Source organism: Channa argus, chromosome 13, assembly GCF_033026475.1.
Source record: "Channa argus isolate prfri chromosome 13, Channa argus male v1.0, whole genome shotgun sequence".
Taxonomy (NCBI): Eukaryota; Metazoa; Chordata; class Actinopteri; order Anabantiformes; family Channidae; genus Channa; species Channa argus.
Genome location: NC_090209.1, coordinates 25,482,932 through 25,503,622, shown reverse-complemented (window position 1 = coordinate 25,503,622; position 20,691 = coordinate 25,482,932). Strand labels below are relative to the sequence as shown.

The 20,691-nt window shown below is 39.3% G+C and overlaps 1 protein-coding gene across 7 annotated transcripts in view; it reads left to right on the top strand.

Moving 5' to 3' along the window:
- The window catches only part of LOC137139742 (tumor necrosis factor receptor superfamily member 14-like), a 27,929-nt gene extending 7,372 nt beyond the window's left edge, over positions 1–20,557 (top strand). For 2 of the 7 annotated variants that reach the window (XM_067527426.1, XM_067527428.1), the window contains 7 exons: positions 7,789–7,913; positions 15,391–15,484; positions 15,570–15,695; positions 16,188–16,343; positions 17,053–17,140; positions 17,241–17,430; positions 19,367–20,557. In XM_067527426.1, coding sequence (XP_067383527.1) covers positions 7,789–7,913; positions 15,391–15,484; positions 15,570–15,695; positions 16,188–16,343; positions 17,053–17,140; positions 17,241–17,430; positions 19,367–19,441 — 854 coding nt within the window. In that variant the 3' untranslated portion in view covers positions 19,442–20,557. Of the gene's footprint in view, positions 1–7,788; positions 7,914–10,063; positions 10,223–15,390; positions 15,485–15,569; positions 15,696–16,187; positions 16,344–17,052; positions 17,141–17,240; positions 17,431–17,663; positions 17,716–19,366 lie in introns of those variants that run through there. The other 5 variants (XM_067527427.1, XM_067527430.1, XM_067527429.1 and 2 more) reach the window with 5 other exon arrangements.
- The last annotated feature ends 134 nt before the right edge of the window (positions 20,558–20,691 follow it).

Below are 20,691 nucleotides of genomic sequence, written 5' to 3'. Positions count from 1 at the left end.
TGATGCAGCAAGCTGGACTTCTTTACGTGCCTTTAAGCAGGTCTCCTCTATTTCTACTTCTTGTTTCTTTTTCTTCATGCTTTTTTTTCCTCCCAGCTTCAATTCAATTCAATTCAATTCAACTTTATTTATATAGCGCCAATTTACAACAAAGTCATCTCAAGGCACTTTACAGAATAAAGTCCAGACTACACAAGTATGTAGAAGCAACCCAACAAATCCCCCTTGAGCAAGCCCTAGGCAACAGTGGAGAGGAAAAACTCCCTTTAATGGGAGAAACCTCCAGCAGAACCAGGCTCAGGGTGGGCGGCCATCTGCCTTGACCGGTTGGGGTGAGTGGAAAGTGGAGAAAGAAAAGAAAAGAGCAACGAAAAGCAACAACAAAACAACAAGAAAAGCAACAACAAAACAACAAAAAAGCAACAACAAAACAACAAAAAAGCAACAACAAAGCATCGTACAGGTTGTAGGATATAGAATTAATGGTATACAGTGGTGACAAGTAAATGTATAGAGAAAAGCTAGTTCAGGTTGAGTGAGCAGTTTAACTATAAGCTTTATCAAAAAGGAAGGTTTTAAGCCTAATCTTAAAAGTAGAGAGGGTGTCTGCTCCCCGAATTTGGATTGGAAGCTGGTTCCACAGGAGAGGAGCTTGATAGCTAAAGGCTCTGCCTCCCATTCTACTTTTGCAAACTCTGGGAACCACAAGTAGGCCTGTATTTTGGGATCGAAGCTGCAGCATTTTGGATTAATTGAAGGCTTTTTAGGCAGTTATTAGGACACCCCAGAAGTAGGGAATTACAGTAGTCCAACCTAGAAGTAACAAATGCATGGACCAGTTTTTCGGCATCACTTTGAGACAGGATGCTTCTAATTTTAGCAATGTTCCGTAGGTGGAAGAAGGCTGTTCTAGAGATTTGTCTTATATGTGACGTAAATGCCAAATCCTGGTCAAAAATAACTCCAAGGTTCCTCACCGCAGTACTGGAGGCCAAAGTTATGTCATCTAAAGTAACTATATTGTTAGACAGCATATTTCTCATGTTTTTAGGCCCAAAGAGGATGATTTCAGTTTTGTCTGAATTTAGAAGTAGGAAATTGTAGGACATCCAGGTCTTTATGTCTTTTAGACATGCTTCAAGTTTGACTAATTGGTTAGTATCTTCTGGTTTCACAGATAAATAGAGCTGGGTATCATCTGCATAACAGTGGAAGTTTATGGAATGTTTCCTAATAATTTTGCCTAAAGGTGACATGTACAGATTAAAAAGTATTGGTCCTAACACAGAGCCCTGTGGAGACTTTTACCAGTGCTGTTTTTGTACTGTGATGAGCTCTGAATCCTGACTGAAAGTCTTCATACAAATTATTCCTGTAAAGGTGATCACATAATTGTTTTGCAACTACTTTTTCCAGGATTTTAGAGATAAACGGGAGATTTGATATTGGTCTATAGTTGGCTAAATCACCTGGATCAAGACAGGGTTTTTTAAGTAATGGTTTGATTACAGCAACTTTATAAGCCTTTGGTACATAGCCAGTTTCTAAAGATAGGTTAATCAAATCTAATATGAAAGTGTCTATTAAAGGTAGAACATCTTTAAGCAATTTGGTTGGAACAGGGTCTAAAAGACATGTTGTTAGTTTTGAGGAGGCGATAGTTGAACTTAGCTCAGTGAGATCTATGGGTGAAAAACAGTCTAAGATGGATTGGGGCCTTATTGAGGATTCTAGAGCTGTTGTACATGAAGATCTATCTGTAATATTTGTAGGGAGGATCTGGTGAATCTTTTCCCTAATGGCTGCAATTTTATCAGTAAAGAAGCTCATGAAGTCATTGCTGCTCAAAGTTAAGGGAATAGTAGGCTCAACAGAACTATGGCTCTTAGTCAGCCTGGCTACAGTGCTGAACAGAAACCGGGGGTTGTTCTTGTTTTCTTCTATTAATGATGAATAATATGCTGTTCTGGCATCACGGAGAGCTTTTTTGTACATTTTTAAACTGTTTTTCCAGGCTAACCGGGATTCTTCTAAATTAGTGGAACGCCACTTCCTCTCTAATTTTCGTGACGCCTGCTTTAAGCTGTGCATTTGTGAATTGTACCATGGAGGTCGGCTCCTCTGATTCACTGCCTTTTTTTTCAGAGGGGCAACTGTATCTAGTATCATACGCAATGAGGCTGCAGAATCGTCAACTAAGTAATCAATTTGTACAGGAGTAAGATGGCTACTCACCATAGTATTGACACATGGTGGTGAAAAAGATGACGAGATAATTTCTTTAAAAATATTCACAGCATTTTCAGATAAACATCTGCTGTAGTGGAATTTTTTCCTAACTGCTGTATAGTCCGTTATTGTAAATTCAAATGTTATTAGAAAATGGTCAGACAGAAGAGAATTATGAGGAAATACTATTAAATTATCAGTTTCAATGCCATATGTAAGTACAAGGTCCAATGTGTGACTAAAACAGTGAGTGGGTTTATTTACATTTTGGGAAAAACCAATTGAATCTAGTAATGAATTAAACGCAGTGCTCAGGCAGTTACTGTCAGCATCTACATGAATGTTAAAGTCACCCACTATAATGACTTTATCTGTACTAAGCACTAAATCAGATAGAAAATCAGAAAATTCTATCAAAAACTCTGAATAAGGGACTGGAGGACGGTACACGATAACAAATAATAGTGGTTTTTGAGTTTTCCAGTTTGCGTGTGAAAGGCTAAGAGTAAGACTCTCAAATGAGTTATAACTATGTTTAGGTCTAGGAATTATTGATAAGCTAGAGTGAAATATTGCTGCTACTCCTCCACCTCGGCCTGTGCATCTAGGAACATGATAATTAATATGACTTGGGGGGGTTGACTCATTTAAACTGACATATTCTTCCTGCTGCAACCAGGTTTCAGTGAGACAAAGTAAATCAATTTGATGATCATTTATTAAGTCATTTACTAACAGAGATTTAGAAGAGAGAGATCTAATATTTAATAATCCACATTTAATAGTTTTGGGTGTTGGTTCAGTATGAGCATTAGTCTTAACTTGTATTAGATTTTTATGATTAACTCCCCTTGTGTTCATTGTTGGTTTAAAAAGTTTAATTGGTCGTGGAGCAGACATAGTCTCTATGGGGCAAATAGCAGTGTGGTTAAGATCATAACATTCAGCAAAATAATAATATTCCCTGTGTGAAAAATTAGAGTCCATAAGAGCTGCATTTTGTCTGTTGGTAACGTCAGATTCTATAAATATCTCGGACTGTTTATACCTGTGGATGTTGTCGGGTGTTGGAGCGGAGGATGCAGGAGAGGTGAGCACATCAGAGCCACAAACGAGCAGAACTTGCACCAGATGTTTGTGACAAATCTCTGTTCACTGAACGGTTCTTCTTTGTCCGTATGTGCGACCGATGTCCTCTGAGATGTTGGCTGCACATCATCATCACCAGTTACTCTGATCATCTTTGTCTTCATCTCCAAGAAGAGGCAACATTTCTGCATTAAGCACTTTATGTTCTCCAAAGGATTTCCCACAGACGATAAGACGTCTTCTTTAGTTAGTTTTCCCTTTACTTCATCCTTAAGAGATTTTATTTCCTTCCTTTTACGAGTGAGCTGAGCTCACTTTTCCTTCCATTACCTTTGCTGTGGGCTTTGGCCTCTTGTGGCTGCAGCTTCCATTTACACAGTGGTGTTATACGTAACCGCAGTTGACAAACACAAACTTTATAACTTACTCATTTGACGTCTCAAGCCCAACAGGACAGGAAGCTTACTCACACTCTCTTACACTTATTCCTGTAGACGGAGATGAAAGCCCACGTTTATTTTGATCCTCAGTAAGAAAAAAATTTCTTTCCATAATCCCCTTCGTTTTTAAAGTAAAATACATCCGTATTCTTCATATCCTTAATGAGCTTAGGTTTTGATTAATGTTACTGTGGTTCCATCAACGTTTTTTTCAGTGCCCACGTTAAACAGAGTCTGAGCATGTAGCTGACATGTGCTTCAGTAAAAACTCCATTACTCCATTTTCTTTGTTTCTTACATTTACTGAAACTTTCTTCTTGAAGTACAAAGTAAAAATGAAACCCATCAAAAAGCCGTGGTACATAAACATGGTCAAAAACTAATGTGCTCTCTATCTCAAAAGCTCAGAATAAACGTCTAAGATTTTAAACCAATCAGAGACCAGAGCTGGTCATAGACATGACTGAGACCCATTAGATCCGTAGCGTCTGACATGACATTGCAAAGCTTATCCTTAGCAAGTCAATCAGCAAAGCTGTTTTCCAACTCCACAGACCAAGAAGTTCAACCAATTCTAAAAAGTTGTTTAAGTATTATTATTATTATTATTATTATTATTATTTCTTTTAAGTTTTATCTAAGTTTTGTCTAATTATAGTCGAATCAATATTAGAGAATTCACCCAAAATTACTTGTTGCAGTTAAAATATTTACTCAAGTTTTATTTGAATGAATTTGTTTTTGAAACGAGGTTTATGGTTTGTAGCAAGTAGCTTCCTGTAACTGTGGGAGATAAAAGTAAACACGCCTGCAGACTTTCTGCTTTACATTCACATATGAATATAAACCGAATTTCCATCCCATTTTGCACGTCCCGCTCCGTCCTTGCTCCTGTTGCCTCTTGCCACTGCTTTGTGACTGGCTTCTGCTCCTCTTCATTCCTGCCTGTTGTTACCTGCCTCGGTCGGTCGGTGATTTGGCACAGTTGATGGCATTTTGTCTTTTTCTGTCTTTCTAAATATCAGAGACAGTATGTTAGTGTACTGTTTGCATGGAAATGTGTCACATAGATGTGTGTCAGTACTCGGTCTGTCTAATATTACGACCTCCACATAGAGACATCATTCACACAAAGATGAGTCATCTGTGACCACTGCAAACTCAGAAATGATTCATTAAAAAGAAGCATCTGTCTGTAAATGTTCCTTCTTTTCACCTTTTTCTTCTGCATGTATTTCTACATGTTTGTCAGTCGTCTGTAAATCTCTTTGGATTCCGTGAACATCAATGACCAGAGCTCATACAGTCACTGTCTGCTGTTACTCTCATCTGAGTAACCGTAATAAACACAATCGTACATTTCTTTTTGAGACAGCAACCAAACTCATTCATACTCCTCATCATTTGGTGCCTAAGATTTTCTTAAATGTCAAATATAAAATGTACGTTATTAGATTTCAGATAAATTCCTCCTCATCTCATTCAGTTCATTTTACACTATGATGAACTTTCAATCTGTTTTACTAGAATAACTAAGTTTGTCTCAGCTAGTTATATCTTCAAAACCTCTAATATGTTTGATCCGTTACCATCTAATCTTTCCAAACTGCTTTTTAAAACTGAACTAAAACAATATTAATATTCTACCACTTACAGGTAGGAACATGTTGTCATCTCTACTGTGTGATTTATTGTTTCTAAAATGTTTGCTTTTATTATTATGTAAATGTTTATTTTATGCTTTTAATTTTTTATCTATTGTTTTAAATTTGACTTTCTTTATTATAACTTTTATTGTTGATGGGGCTTGTTTGCTTGTACTGAGATTCTTGTAAATTAAAGATGCTAAAATAAAACCTGTTATTATTCCCACAAACTCACAGCACGTGATGGATCTGCCCCAAAAACTAAATGTTTAACTTTAAATATGTTTAATCATTTATACAATTTTACATTCAGAATCACATGAAAAAAGGGGAAAAAACCTGTGAGTTGAATAAGTGATGACTTTAAACGTATCTTCAAAATGACTGTTAAAGAGTCGCACAATAATAATGTCAGCGATAGATTTTTGAAATTGTGCATTATTTATTAGTATCAAGATATAAATAAACCAACATATTTAAATTTTTTCTATTCTTCTGATCTAATAAACTGTAGATCAAGATTTTAATGTTAATATGTGAAGGCTTTACTAGAGTAATAAAATAAACAGGTGTTTATTTTTTTCTGATTTGAAAAACAGATAAACACTTTGTTGTTTGATTCTTGAATTGAATTTTATAATTGTAACATTTTCTTCAGATGGGGGTCAGTGTGTTGATGAAGGGGGATGAATTTTAATGTGATTTTATTATGTACCATAACTGTGGACTGTGTGTTCTTGATGGTATGAAAGGAGTCAGTGAAGGTTCAGAGTTTAATGGACAAATAATTATAGAGGCAGGAGTCTGAAAAAGAATAAACTCCAGAATATGTTGTAAAGTTAAAATACTCAGTTTTATTAAATTCCAGTTTCCACAGCTAATTATATCCGCAAATAATATCTATTAATGCCACAAGCAAATAAGAAAAAAAAACATGTTAAAAAGTAAATTTACATGTTCACAGTTTTGCTCATACAATCATAGATAATCAAGATTAACTGTATAAAGATGAAATAAAAGATGCGATAACCTGACTGAGAAAACTGATGAAACTTCATTTTAACTGATTGTAGTAGCTGCATCAGCATCTATAACTTATGCTCTTTGCATTATGCACTATGCATTTTTTTATGGTAGTAGTGATGAGTGAACGCGAAACAGTTGGGGAACAGTTCAACTCAGTTTATGACCGTACAGCAGCAAGATGAAACCGTTTTTTGCAGTAAATGTTTCAACTGAGTGAAACTCTACTTCAGGTTTGAGCAGGGAAAACCCACCGAGTCTACTCGTGATTTTACTTCAGCATGTGATTTCACTAAGTTCTCCTTCAGCATGTGGGGACCTGCTGACCAGTAGCTGCTTTTCATCAGATATTAAAACACCCAGAATCATGAGACACAGTCCAGACGTTCACGTGCATATTCCCACTAAATCCTTCTTATGTTCTGTGTGACTCACATGTTCTCGTCCACATCTCTGGATGTTTCTACAGTTTAATACTCAGAGACCTCTTGGCCTGTTCTGGCTGAATCCTGCTGGGGATGAAACCTGCACCATCAGTGCTGCTGCTGCTGCTGCTGGGACACTGTCCCTGCTTCAGTCCACAGTGTTGAGACAAACTAAGAACCTGGATCATAATCACAGATGAACAAACAGTTGTAACTATTGTGTTACATCCTGTTTCTGTGGATCTGTTTTGTAATTAATTCATAAAGCTCAAACCAGTCAAACCCTCCTGACCAACCAGTGTCCAGAAGGTCCTTTCTGTACTTCACCTACCTGGACCAGAGTGTCCCTCACATCAAACTAAAAGTGAAGCTTGTGCAGGATTTGCACTAAAGCTTCACTGCACTTATATCACAATTTGGTTTAAACCGAAGTAAATTATTTGTTGTTACTTTCCTGGTTTGTTTTTCTTGCCTTGATCCAAAAAACTAATTCTTGTAAACCGGTCAAAAATTTACATTCTTCAAATTAAATGTAAATAAAATAAAGAATAATCAAACTTTATCACAGTGTTTTTACGCAATAATTGTATCTGAAATATCAGAGAATTTAAGCTGTAAAAACCGTCCTTCCAGTTTTTAAACCATTTAAAACATTAGTTACTGAGAGACTTTAATCATTGAAAACCAGTGAACTACATCTTGAACTGACATCTGGAAAGTACCTCCTACTCCACATTTCATAGGTTGTTCATTATCTCCCCTTTTTAAATATGTTTTCATGTGACTGAGACCTCATGTCGATAACAGCTATTGACTATTTTAGCATGAAAATTTTTCAAAAATTTTAACTTGTTAACTTGTGACTTGATTGAGTCATTTTATTTGTCAACTTTGTGGCTTCACATATAACACACACAAACTTCTATCTAACTGTAGATGAAGACGGCGCGTTTATTTCTCAGCTTCTTGAAAGATGTTGTTCCTGTTTCCAAGGCCACATGAACGTCTCAGCGCCCAGTGACGGGAACCTGCTCAGCGGATTCTGTTTCTACCTGTTGACGGTGAGTGGATGGATTTTTATTATTAGTCCGTCAAAGACCAAAACCAGTACATCAGTACATCAGTATGATACTGGTGGATACTCGTGTACTACTAAGTATACGTGTATTATTGTAGTACAGAAAAAAACTGTTTCCGGAGACTTTGCAGCGAAATAAACGTCTTAGTTTCTCTTCTATAAATGAATAAAACAGAGACCAACAGGACAGCGAGAAAGACCCGAATGCAGTATTAAGTATCTTAGTTTGAAAAGAAAAACTCCATCTAGTCCAGAGACTCAGTCTTTATTTGAACAAACGTCGCCACATCGTTGGTTTCTAATGTTAAAGCTTCAATGTTTTAGCAGCATCGTCAGATCGCGTCCGTCGTTACTGCACCGCTGCAAAAAGCTGTTATCAGTCGGTGCAGATTGTACAGAGGATGGAGGCAGAAATGGAGAATAATCACAAACCTAAACACGAACATAACATTATTATTTTCTCTACAGTGAACCTGAGAGCTCACAGCTGCAATTTGACAAAACTCATGCAAATACAAAAACGTTACCAATTTGACAAAACAGGTGCAGCATTAAAAGACACTGGAAAAGCTGTTATCAGTAGGTGCAGATTAGGCAGAGATGGAGAAACGAGTCGTTTTTAATAGTTCAGTTTTTAGCCCACATGAGCTTAGAAGAAATCATAAATATAGTTACACATGTGTCATAACTACAAACTTAAACATGAACATCACATTGGTATTTTCTCTACAGTGAAACTGAGAGCTCACAGCTGCAATTTGAAAAACCGCATGCAAATACAAATAATTTGACCACAGGTGCAGCATTAAGACATTTACATTTACATTTAGTCATTTAGCAGACGCTTTTATCCCAAGGGACTTACAAGTGAGGTACAAGGCAGCAAAAATCTAAGTCAAGGAGAAAACATCAAAGCAAAGTCCAATCAGAAAAGTGTTCACAGTTCGCGAGATGCAAGTTCGAGAAAGAGCAGAAAGGAAGGTTGTTTTTTATATAGATTTAAGTGCATAGGAAGATGCTATGAGTTCTGTTTTCAGCAGTTTTTTGAATATTGGGAGAGAATCTGCTGAGTGTGCAGAGTTTGGTAGCTCGTTCCACCATCGTGGGATCATTGCGCTGAAAAGTTTTGCTTGGTGTCTTCTGTGCGGCGCTGGGACCACCAGACGTCGTTCGTTGGCGGACAGCAGCAGACAGGAAGGATTGTAGACTTGAATGAGTGAGTTGAGGTAACAGGTGCTGTTGAGTTAACCACCCTGTGAGCAAGAGACAGAGCTTTGAATCTGATGCGAGCAGCTACAGGAAGCCAGTGTAGAGATCTAAAAAGTGGTGTGACATGGGTCTTTTTTGGCTGATTAAAAATGAGGCGAGCTGCTGCATTTTGGATCATCTGCAAGGGTTTGATTGTGGATACTGGTAACACCAGTAACAAAGCGTTGCAGTAATCAAGACGAGATGTGACCAGCGCCTGTACAATGCGTTGGGTTGTATATTCCGTGATGTAGGGTCTGATCTTCCTGATGTTGTAGAGAAATCAAATGTGGGAGCAGCATCTGCTGAAGATGTGATCTACTGGGCCAGGGGGACTTGGACAGGCTCTGCTATTGTTCCATGTGCAGCAGACCCTCCCAGCCCCCACGGAAACAAGAGAATGGAGAGAAAGTTAAGCAGACGAAGGTGTGAAAAAAAATAGATCAGGTTAGTGTTTGGGGCGGCTGTAGCTCAGTTGGTAAGGCAGTCACCCACGGAGGTTTGAGGTTTGGTCCTGCTCCTGAACTCTGGACAGTTTGATTTGAGCATCACAAATGTTACATGTTATAAAGAACAAAGATTTCATCTCATGAGTCCATGGAGGCTCAGATATAAAAGATCCCAGAATATTTTTGAGGAATATTCACAAATCATCTCACATCTGTCTGATATTTGAGGATCCTGTCCCATGTCCCCACTAATAACCAAAGCTGGAGCCAAATATACAGTGATGTGCATTAAGTCACTTTTAAGCAGTGCTGAGCTGTGTGACATACAGTATTAATATCAACTTATTTACTTTACTTCTTGTTTCTATTTTAACCAAAGAGGCCAAGTTTGTTCTTGATCTCATCGTCCACTGACCCAAATGTTTAGTGAACATTTAAAATGCATGATTTCTTTTTCTTTCAAGATGTTCTACTTGTTTTTGAATAACAACAAATTTTTAGTGAGATGGTCTTTTCAGCCCACAAAAACCAACCAAACATGTCCCTGCTCTATAAAAGGACTTGGAGGACGTCTCTGACAGTCACACATTTGTTGGTAAAACTGCTTGTTGTTGCTCGTCTTCATGTTTTAAGTCCTTTGTTGCTCCTTCTCTCCATTTCTGTTTAGTAAAGCTTTTTCATATCATGTTCTGCTTATGTAGTGTTTCTGTCCAAATCACTTTACAGTGTTTCTTCTTATTTACCCATTAACACACACACACACACACACACACACACACACACACACACACACACACACACACACACACACACACACACACACACACAGCAACTTTGATATGTAGTAGAGTCAAACTACTGACCCTGTGGTCTGTGGACTTTCTTACCCACTGAGCTTTATCCTGATTCAGATTCACTCATATTAAATAACTTTAGAGTCAAAATTAAACTGAGAAGTTGAAGCTTTTTGTTCAGAGACTTCAGCAGCTTCACTGAGGGAAAAACTGTGTTGGTGAAATGTAGCACAGGTTTTCTAAAAAGTGACCAGAGAAATGTTGACATAGGTGAAACTTCTTATTTCTGGTGGTTTGAAAACTTGTGCTGCAGATCATTGTGGTTGTTTCCTCACTGTGTTACTGCTGTGTTCAGTCTATTTTTGTTGAACATCACAGATCAGCAGGTCAAAGTCTGCTGCATTAAGCTCTGTGATCTTTAATCTGAGACTCATGGAGACAATTGATGGTCAGAATCCAGCAGAATTCATTAGTTTCTCTTTCATTATTACTTTAGCTGAAAAGAAAGAGAAAGATGCAACAATCAGAAAAGTCTGTGTAAAAACCAAATACTGTTTGCAGTACGAGCCTTGTTTACTGATACTCATACTCAGAAATCTTCCCCACTGATGCTAATCTATCACATATACCACCATAACTTCATGTTAGTGGAGCAGGTGGAGACATATCTGTGGTTTGGTTCACATTGTTTTAAGTTATTTTACCTCCACATCCTCCCACAGTCTGTGTCGTCCATCAGTCAGAATCTCACATCAGCATTTCATCATGGGGCAGCTGTACACAGAGGTTGTAGTTATGGAGATATAGCTGTGTGAAGATTATTATCATAGACGACAATGCAAAAAACAAATCATACAAATATTCATAACAATTATTGTAGTTCAGTGTCGCCACAGAAATCACACTAATTTACAATGTTATGAAAATAAAATGATAATTTAAAGTCACATGAAATCATACATTCAAACAGTATCAGCCATGAAGTTAAAATACTTAAATCCACAATAACATCTGATCTGAACTAATAATGTCCATTAATATTTAGTGGAACTAATGAAAATACTTCTAGACTATAGATCAGAGAAGGAAACATCACTTCCTCTGTTCTCTAACTGATATGTCACAGTTACATGACATCAGGTTTGTCTCTTCTTTCTGCTGTAGCTGTCTGTCTGTCTTTCTGTCTGTCTCTTTGTCTGTCTCTCTGTCTCTCTCTTTCTGTCTCTCTGTCTGTCTCTCTGTCTGTCTTTCTGTCTGTCTCTTTGTCTGTCTCTCTGTCTGTCTCTCTGTCTCTCTCTTTCTGTCTCTCTGTCTCACTCTCTGTTTCCCTGTCTGTCTGTCTCTCTGTCTGTCTCTCTGTCTGTCTCTCTGTCTGTCTCTCTGTCTCTGTCTCTCTCTGCCTCTCTGTCTGTCTGTCTTTCTGTCTCCCTCTGTCTCATACTCTGTCTCCCTCTCTGTCTTTCTCTCTCCCTCTCTGTCTCCTTCTCTCTCTCTCTGTCTCCCTCTCTGTCCCCCTCTCTGTCCACCTCTCTGTCCACCTCTCTCTCCCTCTCTGTCCTCCCCCTCTGTCTCCCTCTCTGCCTCTGTCTCTCTGCCTCCCTCTCTGTCTCCCTCTCTGTCTCCCACTCTGTCTCTCTCCCTGTCTCTGTCTCTTTGTCTGTCTTTCTGTCTGTCTCTCTGTCTCTGTCTCTGTCTCTCTCTCTCCTTCTCTGTCTCCCTCTCTGCCTCCCTCTCTGTCTGTCTCTCTCTCTCCCTCTCTGTCTCCTTCTCTGTCTCTGTCTCTCTGTCTGTCTCTTTCTGTCTCTCTGTCTCTGTCTGTCTCTTTCTGTCTCTCTGTCTGTCTCTCTTTCTGTCTGTCTGTCTGTCTCTCTGCATCCCTCTCTGTCCCCCCTCTCTTTCTCCCTCTCTGCCTCTGTCTCTCTGCCTCCCTCTTTGTCTCCCTCTCTGTCTCTGTCTCTCTGCCTCCCTCTCTGTCTCCCTCTCTGTCTCTGTCTGTCTCTCTGTTTTCCTCTCTCTCTGTCTCTCTGACTCCCTCTTTGTCTCCCTCTCTGTATCCCTCTCTGTCTCTGTCTCTCTGTTTCTGTCTCTCTGCCTCCCTCTCTGTCTCTCTGTCTCCCTCTCCGTCTCTCTGTCTCCCTCCCTGTCTCCCTCTCTGTCTCCCTCTCTGTCTCTGTTTCTCTGCCTCCCTCTCTGTCTCTGTCTCTCTTCCTCCCTCTCTGTCTCCCTCCTTGTCTCTGTCTCTGTCTCTCTGCCTCCCTCTCTGCCTCCCTCTTTGTCTCCCTCCTTGTCTCCCTCTCTGTCTCTGTCTCTCTGTTTCTGTCTCTCTGCCTCCCTCTCTGTCTCTCTGTCTCCCTCTCCGTCTCTCTGTCTCCCTCCCTGTCTCCCTCTCTGTCTCCCTCTCTGTCTCTGTTTCTCTGCCTCCCTCTCTGTCTCTGTCTCTCTTCCTCCCTCTCTGTCTCCCTCCTTGTCTCTGTCTCTGTCTCTCTGCCTCCCTCTCTGCCTCCCTCTTTGTCTCCCTCCTTGTCTCCCTCTCTGTCTCTGTCTATCTGCCTCCCTCTCTGTCTCTGTTTCTCTGTCTCCCTCTCTGTCTCCCTCGCTGTCTCTGTCTCTCTGCCTCTCTCTCTGTCTCCCTCTCTGTCTCCCTCTCTGTCTCCTTCTCTGTCTCTGTCTCTCTCTCTCCCTCTCTGTCCCCCTCTCTGTCCACATCTCTCTCTCCCTCTCTGCCTCCCTCTCTGTCTCCCTCTCTGCCTCTGTCTCTCTGCCTCCCTCTTTGTCTCCCTCTCTGTCTGTCTCTCTCTCTTCCTCTGTGTCTCCTTCTCTGTCTCTGTCTCTCTGTCTCCCTCTCTCTCTCCCTCTCTGTCTCCCTCTCTGCCTCTGTCTCTCTGCCTCCCTCTTTGTCTCCCTCTCTGTCTTTGTCTGTCTCTCACTCTCCCTCTTTGTCTCTGTCTCTCTGTCTCCCTCTCAGTCTCCCTCTCTGTCTCTCTCCCTGTCTCTGTCTCTGTCTCTCTGTCTCCCTCTCTGACTGTATCTCCTTCTGTCTCTCTGTCTCTCTGTCTCCCTCTCTGACTCTCTCTCTCCCTCTCTGTCTCCCTCTCTGTCTCTGTCTCTGCCTCTCTGGCTCCCTCTCTGTCTCTCTGTCTCTGTCTCTCTTCCTCCCTCTCTGTCTCCCTCCTTGTCTCTGTCTCTGTCTCTCTGCCTCCCTCTCTGCCTCCCTCTTTGTCTCCCTCCTTGTGTCCCTCTCTGTCTCTGTCTCTCTGCCTCCCTCTCTGTCTCTGTTTCTCTGTCTCCCTCTCTGTCTCCCTCGCTGTCTCTGTCTCTCTGCCTCTCTCTCTGTCTCCCTCTCTGTCTCTTGTCTCCCTCTCCGTCTCCCTCTCTGTCCCCCTCTCTGTCCACATCTCTCTCTCTGTCTCTGTACATTTGTGCAGGTGTCTCCAGCTTTGGAGCTGTGTGTTTTCACTGTGAACTTACTGCTTCTACCAACCTGGGTTTCGTCTGTTGCTTCTTTCTTTTCTGTCCACTCACCCCATCGATTGAGGCAGATTGACGTTCACCCTGAGCCTGGTTCTGTTCCTTGTTTCTTCTGTTAAAGGGAGTTTTGATCATATTCATACAGATTCTGTAAGGTCTTCACCTTCATATGGAAAGTGCTTTAAGATGGTTTCTGTTGGGATATGGTGCTGAATAAATACATAGAATTACTATGTTGGACACTGAAACAAATACGCAAACCTTCAGGACAATCTGGATGTGGATTGGTTCAGACTCTGGACTAGTTCAGATAAAGCTTCAATAACTAAACTGAATACTTTGTAGTCACTGGTAACAAATGGAGGACAGTGACATCTGGTGGCTGTTAGATCTTACAGCAGAGACCTGTGTGTTATTTTTACATTTCTAAGTCTCTATACTAGACTTGGAACTAAAACTCAGGAGGTCAACTGTGGGTTTGTGGATTGATTCCTGGTTCCTCCTGTCATATGTCAAAGTGTCCTTGAGCAGAACATTTAACCCTGAGTTGCTCCTGGTGGTCAGATCAGCTGCATGGCAGCTTGGCCATGGTTTGTGCTGCATTTCTGCCAGTGGTGTTGGTGATAGTGTCTGAACTGATGGAACCATGAATGCTGAAAAGTACAGACATGTTTTAATTCATCATTGCTTCTGAAAAACAATTTGATTGTTCAGCATGAACATTAAACACTAACTGGCTTCCACACACCTGAACATCATAGAGGTTGTGTAGTATCAAGAAGCACTTTGGGAAGTGATGTAGGAAGCCTGGCATATTTTACTAGAAGATTATTTAAGAAGACCGTCTACAAAAGTCTTGATGATTTGCTACATGCAAAGGGACGTCTCACTAAAAGTGACTTCTGACGGTAGAACGTTTTGTTACGAAATATGAGGTTTTTTAAATATTATTTCAATATTTCATTTATTTTCTGGTTATATCTTAATAAGAAACCTAGAAATAAATATGGATTTCTGATGGTTGTCTAACGTTCACACAATCATAGCGAGTTTAGCTTTTAAATCTGTTTATGATCAAGGACAAATGTCTAATATTTGTGTGTTTACAGTGTGTAATGTTGTAATAAACCTACGTAAACTTTTAACAAACTAAAACAGTAAATACAATAAACGCTGCATATTTTATCCTATTGGAGATGGTGATTAACTGGTGCTCTGGTGAATCAGTGGTACAGCATTGGTCCCGGACAAAAATGGGAGGGTTGCAACAGGAAGTGCATCCAGCATAAAAACACACTTCTTCAGTCCTACCTACCTTCATCCTGTCCCTTCAGATCTCTTTCCTCTCTTTGCTTCAATCAGCATCTTCATCCACTCAGCTCCTCTTTCACTTGTTGTTGTACTTTAACAGCTCGACGTGTTTTCTCTGTGACAGTGTCATCGTTCATAACAAGTATCAGACAGAGGTCAGAGATAAAAACCTTCTTCTCTTTTTCCACAGATACTGGTGATGAACATCTTCAGTGGACATTCTCTCACATGTCATCGAGCAGAGTATCAGATAGGAAACCAGTGTTGTCCCATGTGTCTTCCTGGTAAGATCCAACTGAATGTTAAAGGCACATTTCAATGAGAAAATGTCAGTGATATTTTATTAATTGTTGGTTTTCTTTACAACAGGAAGTCGAGTTAAAATTGACTGCGAAGAGGACAGAAGTACTTCCTGTCTGTCCTGCTTGAATGGAACATTTATGAATCACCCCACTGGACTTAAACATTGTTTAAGATGCACAAACTGCAATGCAGGTACAGTTTGTTAATCTTTTGTAATTATTAATATTTACTAAGTCTAACCATAGATTTAAAGGCAGTACTTTAAGTAGGGTTTTTACTACAAGTACTTATATTCTCCTAATTTTCCTTGTGAGTCTATGAACGACTGACTGCTGAGAGCAGAGAACATTCCAGCTAAAGTAGGTGACGTTACACTGTCAGGTATTGGGAAACTAAATAATAAAACACAGAGGCAGACAGAGACCAGTCACTAACAAGAGGAGACAACATTTTCAAGCTGCTGTGATGAATTTAAAAATAAAACCACACTGACCCTGTGGTCAGTGGTTCAATGACTGAAAAAAAAAGACGGGGTAATAACTTTTGCATGATTGTACAAACAGGCAGTTTTACTCTCCACTCTATTGTATCACATTTCCCAAAGACGTCAGAAAGATCATCTTATCTGGTCTCTAACAGAGATCCTGCATTTCCACATGTACTGTAACATCTATGTCTTCACAGATTCTGGTTTGAAGACAAAAACATCATGTACAACAACATCAGATGCAGTTTGTGAACCACTGGAGGGATTTTACTGTGTGGACTCCACAGAGGACACGTGTGTGAGAGCACACAGACACAAAAGCTGTGAACCAGGACAGTACATCAGCAGAAAAGGTTGGTTTTTATGTGGAGAAAGAACCAAAGTTCACCAAACTGAACAGATTTAAACTTGTTCATTAGTCACAGCTGGATCTGAGCAAGTGAAGCACCAAGAATAATTTGTAGAAAACACTTTAGAGCAGTTGAACTCTCAGATCAACATGTAGCCACAAATAATGAAACATGCTTTTAACAGATTAAAGCACAGAAAACAAAATTCAACCACTTCAGACATGTTCCAGTTAAATTCTGAAATGATAAGAATTGCTCACATATTCAAGAAGTGACAAACTGTTCTCATGTGAATAATAAAAGGGGAATTCACTGACAACCAGACACTTTAGTAGTCTGGTAGTCTAGTTTTTTTCAGATGCTCTTTGTGAACATAAAACCACATAGTTTACACAGAAAATAATGACTGCAGATGAGTAGGCAAGCATTTTGTTCATGTTATACAATCAATATCATCCGTTTCACATGATTACACATGATACACAACACTCAGAAAGAAAAACCTAGTAAGAAATCAATACATAATTGTTTATCAAATCATTCATACAAGAAACTTTTCCCTAAAGATCAGGCAAAATCCAAGTTCTCTGAAAAAGAAAAAGAACAAATGTGCTCAGGGCTCTGATGTTAATGAGATTTGGATCATTTTAATGTATCAAACAGTAACAGTAAACCTTCATAATGTGTCTGTATGTGATTTGTCTTTGCACAGGAACATCCTCCTCAGACACTGAGTGCTCTGCCTGCACTAATGGAACATTTTCAGATGGAACATTTCCAGTTTGTCAACCACACACACAGTGAGTGAAGCTTCACATCAGCCACTGACACCTGATTTTCTTCCTACTGCAGTGACCTCATGGTGTCCTACATATTTCTGTAAATGTCCTGTCATTCCAGATGTGACTTAAAGAATCTTCAGCTGATAAAGGCAGGAACTGCTTCAGCTGATGCTAAATGTAGAGAGAACAGTTCAAACCAGACACGAACTGTGATCGGAGCTGTTGTTCCTGTTATTGTGCTAATTGCAATTATTGGAACAGTTTTATTTTTTCTCTACAAGAAAAAGAGGAAAAAGACTCTAATACAGGTAATAACAAAACATGTTTGTAATATATAAAAATATAATCAGTCAAACATTAAGTTGTTGACTAAAAGTTTTTTTACTGGTAATTTTTATTACTGACAGAAAAAGAAGAGCAGAAAGTTTTAAAGTCTTCACTGTTCTTACTGCATTTCACTGTATTTACAGTAACAAACAGGAAGGTTTTTTCCTCCCTCGTCATTATTAATGTCACTCTTTTATCCATATTTCACAAAAAGGAACCGTCTGAATGGAGGAGATAATATTGTTGACACATCTTCGCAGAAGCAGGTTAGACAGCAACATCTTGGTGCCAGTTCCGAGCCCGGATGAAATGGGAGGGTTGCATTTGCTGTTGGGGTTTCGTGACTCAAGTTTTCTGTCAATTTTCATTAAAGTCAGTGATTTAGGAGCTTTATCAAAATCAAATAAAATCTCAGCTCAGGCTGCCTTCACTACTGTGAATGTATTGAAGCTATACTGGGTAAAACTAACCTGTCAAAAGAAAAAAAATGAATCATAGATTAACACGTTTGAGCAAATAAAATCCACAGAACTTTGATGCATCTATAATTTCAAGACGCAGCCTGCAAAGAAACCGCAGATGCTGACTGGAGCATAACTGCATTATAGTTTGTTTCTTACCTCATGTTTCATTTCATTTCTTCAGAAGTTCCATGGATCATGTTGCCCATTATCTCTTCTCATCACGTCATTATAAGTTCTGTGTTTGCATGTTGTCCTGTTTGTGCTCCTGTGTGTTAAAATTAGTTAATGTGGTTGCATGTAATATGAAGTGTCATCACATGTCCTCTCAGTCTTGGAAGACTGATAATGACTTTATGTTTAATTAGTTCACCTGTGTAACCAGGTTTTCCTGTTTAGGGTAAACTGAGTGCATGAATCCTGGAAGCTCACAGTATGATAACTATAAAACATTGGTCTGTTGTGACATATTTAAATGTTTTACACTGAGAAAGACGATGAATGAGAAGTTTTACACTAACACACTTTGTGTTTAGTGCATAAAGTTACACAGCACCAAACTTGAAACTTTGAATAGAATTATTTCTCTATCTTTATTTTAAACAAAATCTAAAAAAGTTATGCATATACAGATGCCAGGATGCTTTTGGTTCCAAACGTAGAAGAGGAGTGAGGGTCTGAGAGAAGTAGCTGAGACCTGACGAGGACTATCTGACAGATTGTGTTTGAAAGGACCTTTAATTATCAGCGTGTGGGACAGTTTTCTAACAAGACCATTGATGGTTAAAGTTAGAGGGGATTGAAATGATTCCTATATTCAAATAATATTTTTAGAAATATTTTAAAACTAAAACATATTTGCTGTTTCTCAGATCTTTAGATCTTTAGATTTTGGACTGTTCAGACAAAACCAACATTTGATCTCACTTTGGTCTGTGCACATTTTGATATTTGTATTTATTTTATAGACAGAGAGATTATTCAAATGAAATAATTGTCAGGTAATAGTTGTTAGTTGCAGCCAGGTGATCATTGTTATTTCTGGCTAATCTCCATCAAGATGCCTCGTGTTATGTAATAGGATGTAAAAGCATCTGCACTCTGAGGATCCTGTCACGAATGAAAGAATATTGCTGTAGTTTAAGATGCAGTAAAGTTGTAGTGTAGTTATTTAATGTATTGAAATGTCTCCTTTACTTGTTAGAGACTAAGTGTTTAAACCTCAGTGAGACATCGAAAGCTTGGAAAGACAAAATTACTCTTATTACCTCCTTGTGACTCCTTCTGTGAATCTCTTTAGTCTTGCAACATCAGTTACCATGGTGATCTACCCTGATTCAATGTGAGTCTGATGAGAACTGGAGTTCAGCCAAACACAGCTGACTAACCCACTGGTCTTAATGGTACAAACCCTCTTGATGTGATGTTGACATTTATGTGATGTTGTCTTGAACAGGTATCGTTGTTCGAAGAGACTGTACTCAACTGTGAGGGACACTATGTGTCCCATGTGAGGACGGGACATACATGAATCTTCCCAACGCTTTTATCCAAAGGGACTTGAGGTTGGGAGTGAGTTTGCTGAGCGAGCAGAGTTTGGGAGCTCGTTCCACCATCTTGGGATCATTGTCCTGAAGAGTTTTGCTTGGTGTCTTCTGTGTGGGGCTGATGCTGATGTCGAAGGTCTGGCTGGGAAGACGAGAAGTTCAGTCTTGGAGAGGCTGAGCTGAAGATGTCTCTCACTAATCCAAGCAACAGAAGTGTGAAGCAACAGACACAGCTTGGGATGTTTTAAGTGGATATTTCTGGAAAAGTTAAACAAACAGCCAAAGATATTTTATTGACAACAATTGTGTAATAATTGGGTCTATTTTAATGACAGAGCGATCATTAAACCAATACAGTTAAACTCTTCCCTAAATATCAGGTCGTTTACCAGAGTTTTTCTAAAACCAAGAGCAGCGTAAATATCAGTGAGGACAGATTAAATTTCCCATTGCTGCTTCACAATAAGAGCCAGTCAAATTTCTGAATGATGAATGCTTTTAATGTGAAGGAGCAACAATAGGAAATGTTTCGTCCTGGCAGTAATGATATATTATCCATGATCGTTAAATTTCAGTTATAAGACTTTTTTAAACAATATTTCCAGCATCGTGCTTCGTACCTGTGGCTTCTTTCTGAACTACATTAAGCACCGTGATTCCTACGCACACGGTGTTTCCGGTACCTGTGTTACACCTGTACGTAGTAGCTGTGTGTTTTTACGTTTACCTGCCTGCAGAGACGTGCAAACACCACCAGACTTAAGGAAAAGAACTGTTTAAAACCAATATGGGATTTACTGGGTTAATCTGTGATGATGCAATAACTTAGTAAGTTTTATATTGCGAGCTTTTAAAGTCGTTAGTGTTTTCTTAGGCTAAAGAAGCAGAATTCCCTGATGGGATTTGTCTAAAATGTGCAGCTTTTCCTTGATCAGTCTCTTAAAGTCAAACTCCTTGATGCTCATTATTGTTCTGTTTTTACAACTATCTGAGTGCAGGAACAGAGTGTGGTGAAAAGATGAACATTCCCAGAAGATAGTTTTAAGAAGGAAAAAAAAAAGCTTGAGTGGTTTTAAGATTCGCTCCTGAAACTCCCCTAACTGTAAAATGCATCTTATATGATGAATTTCTATTTCTCTATCTTTGTAGGTATTGGTTGAGATGGGAAAAGCCATTTGAAACTACAACGTACATTAGTCTTAAACATGCATCGTCCAAACTGTAGCAAAAGCAA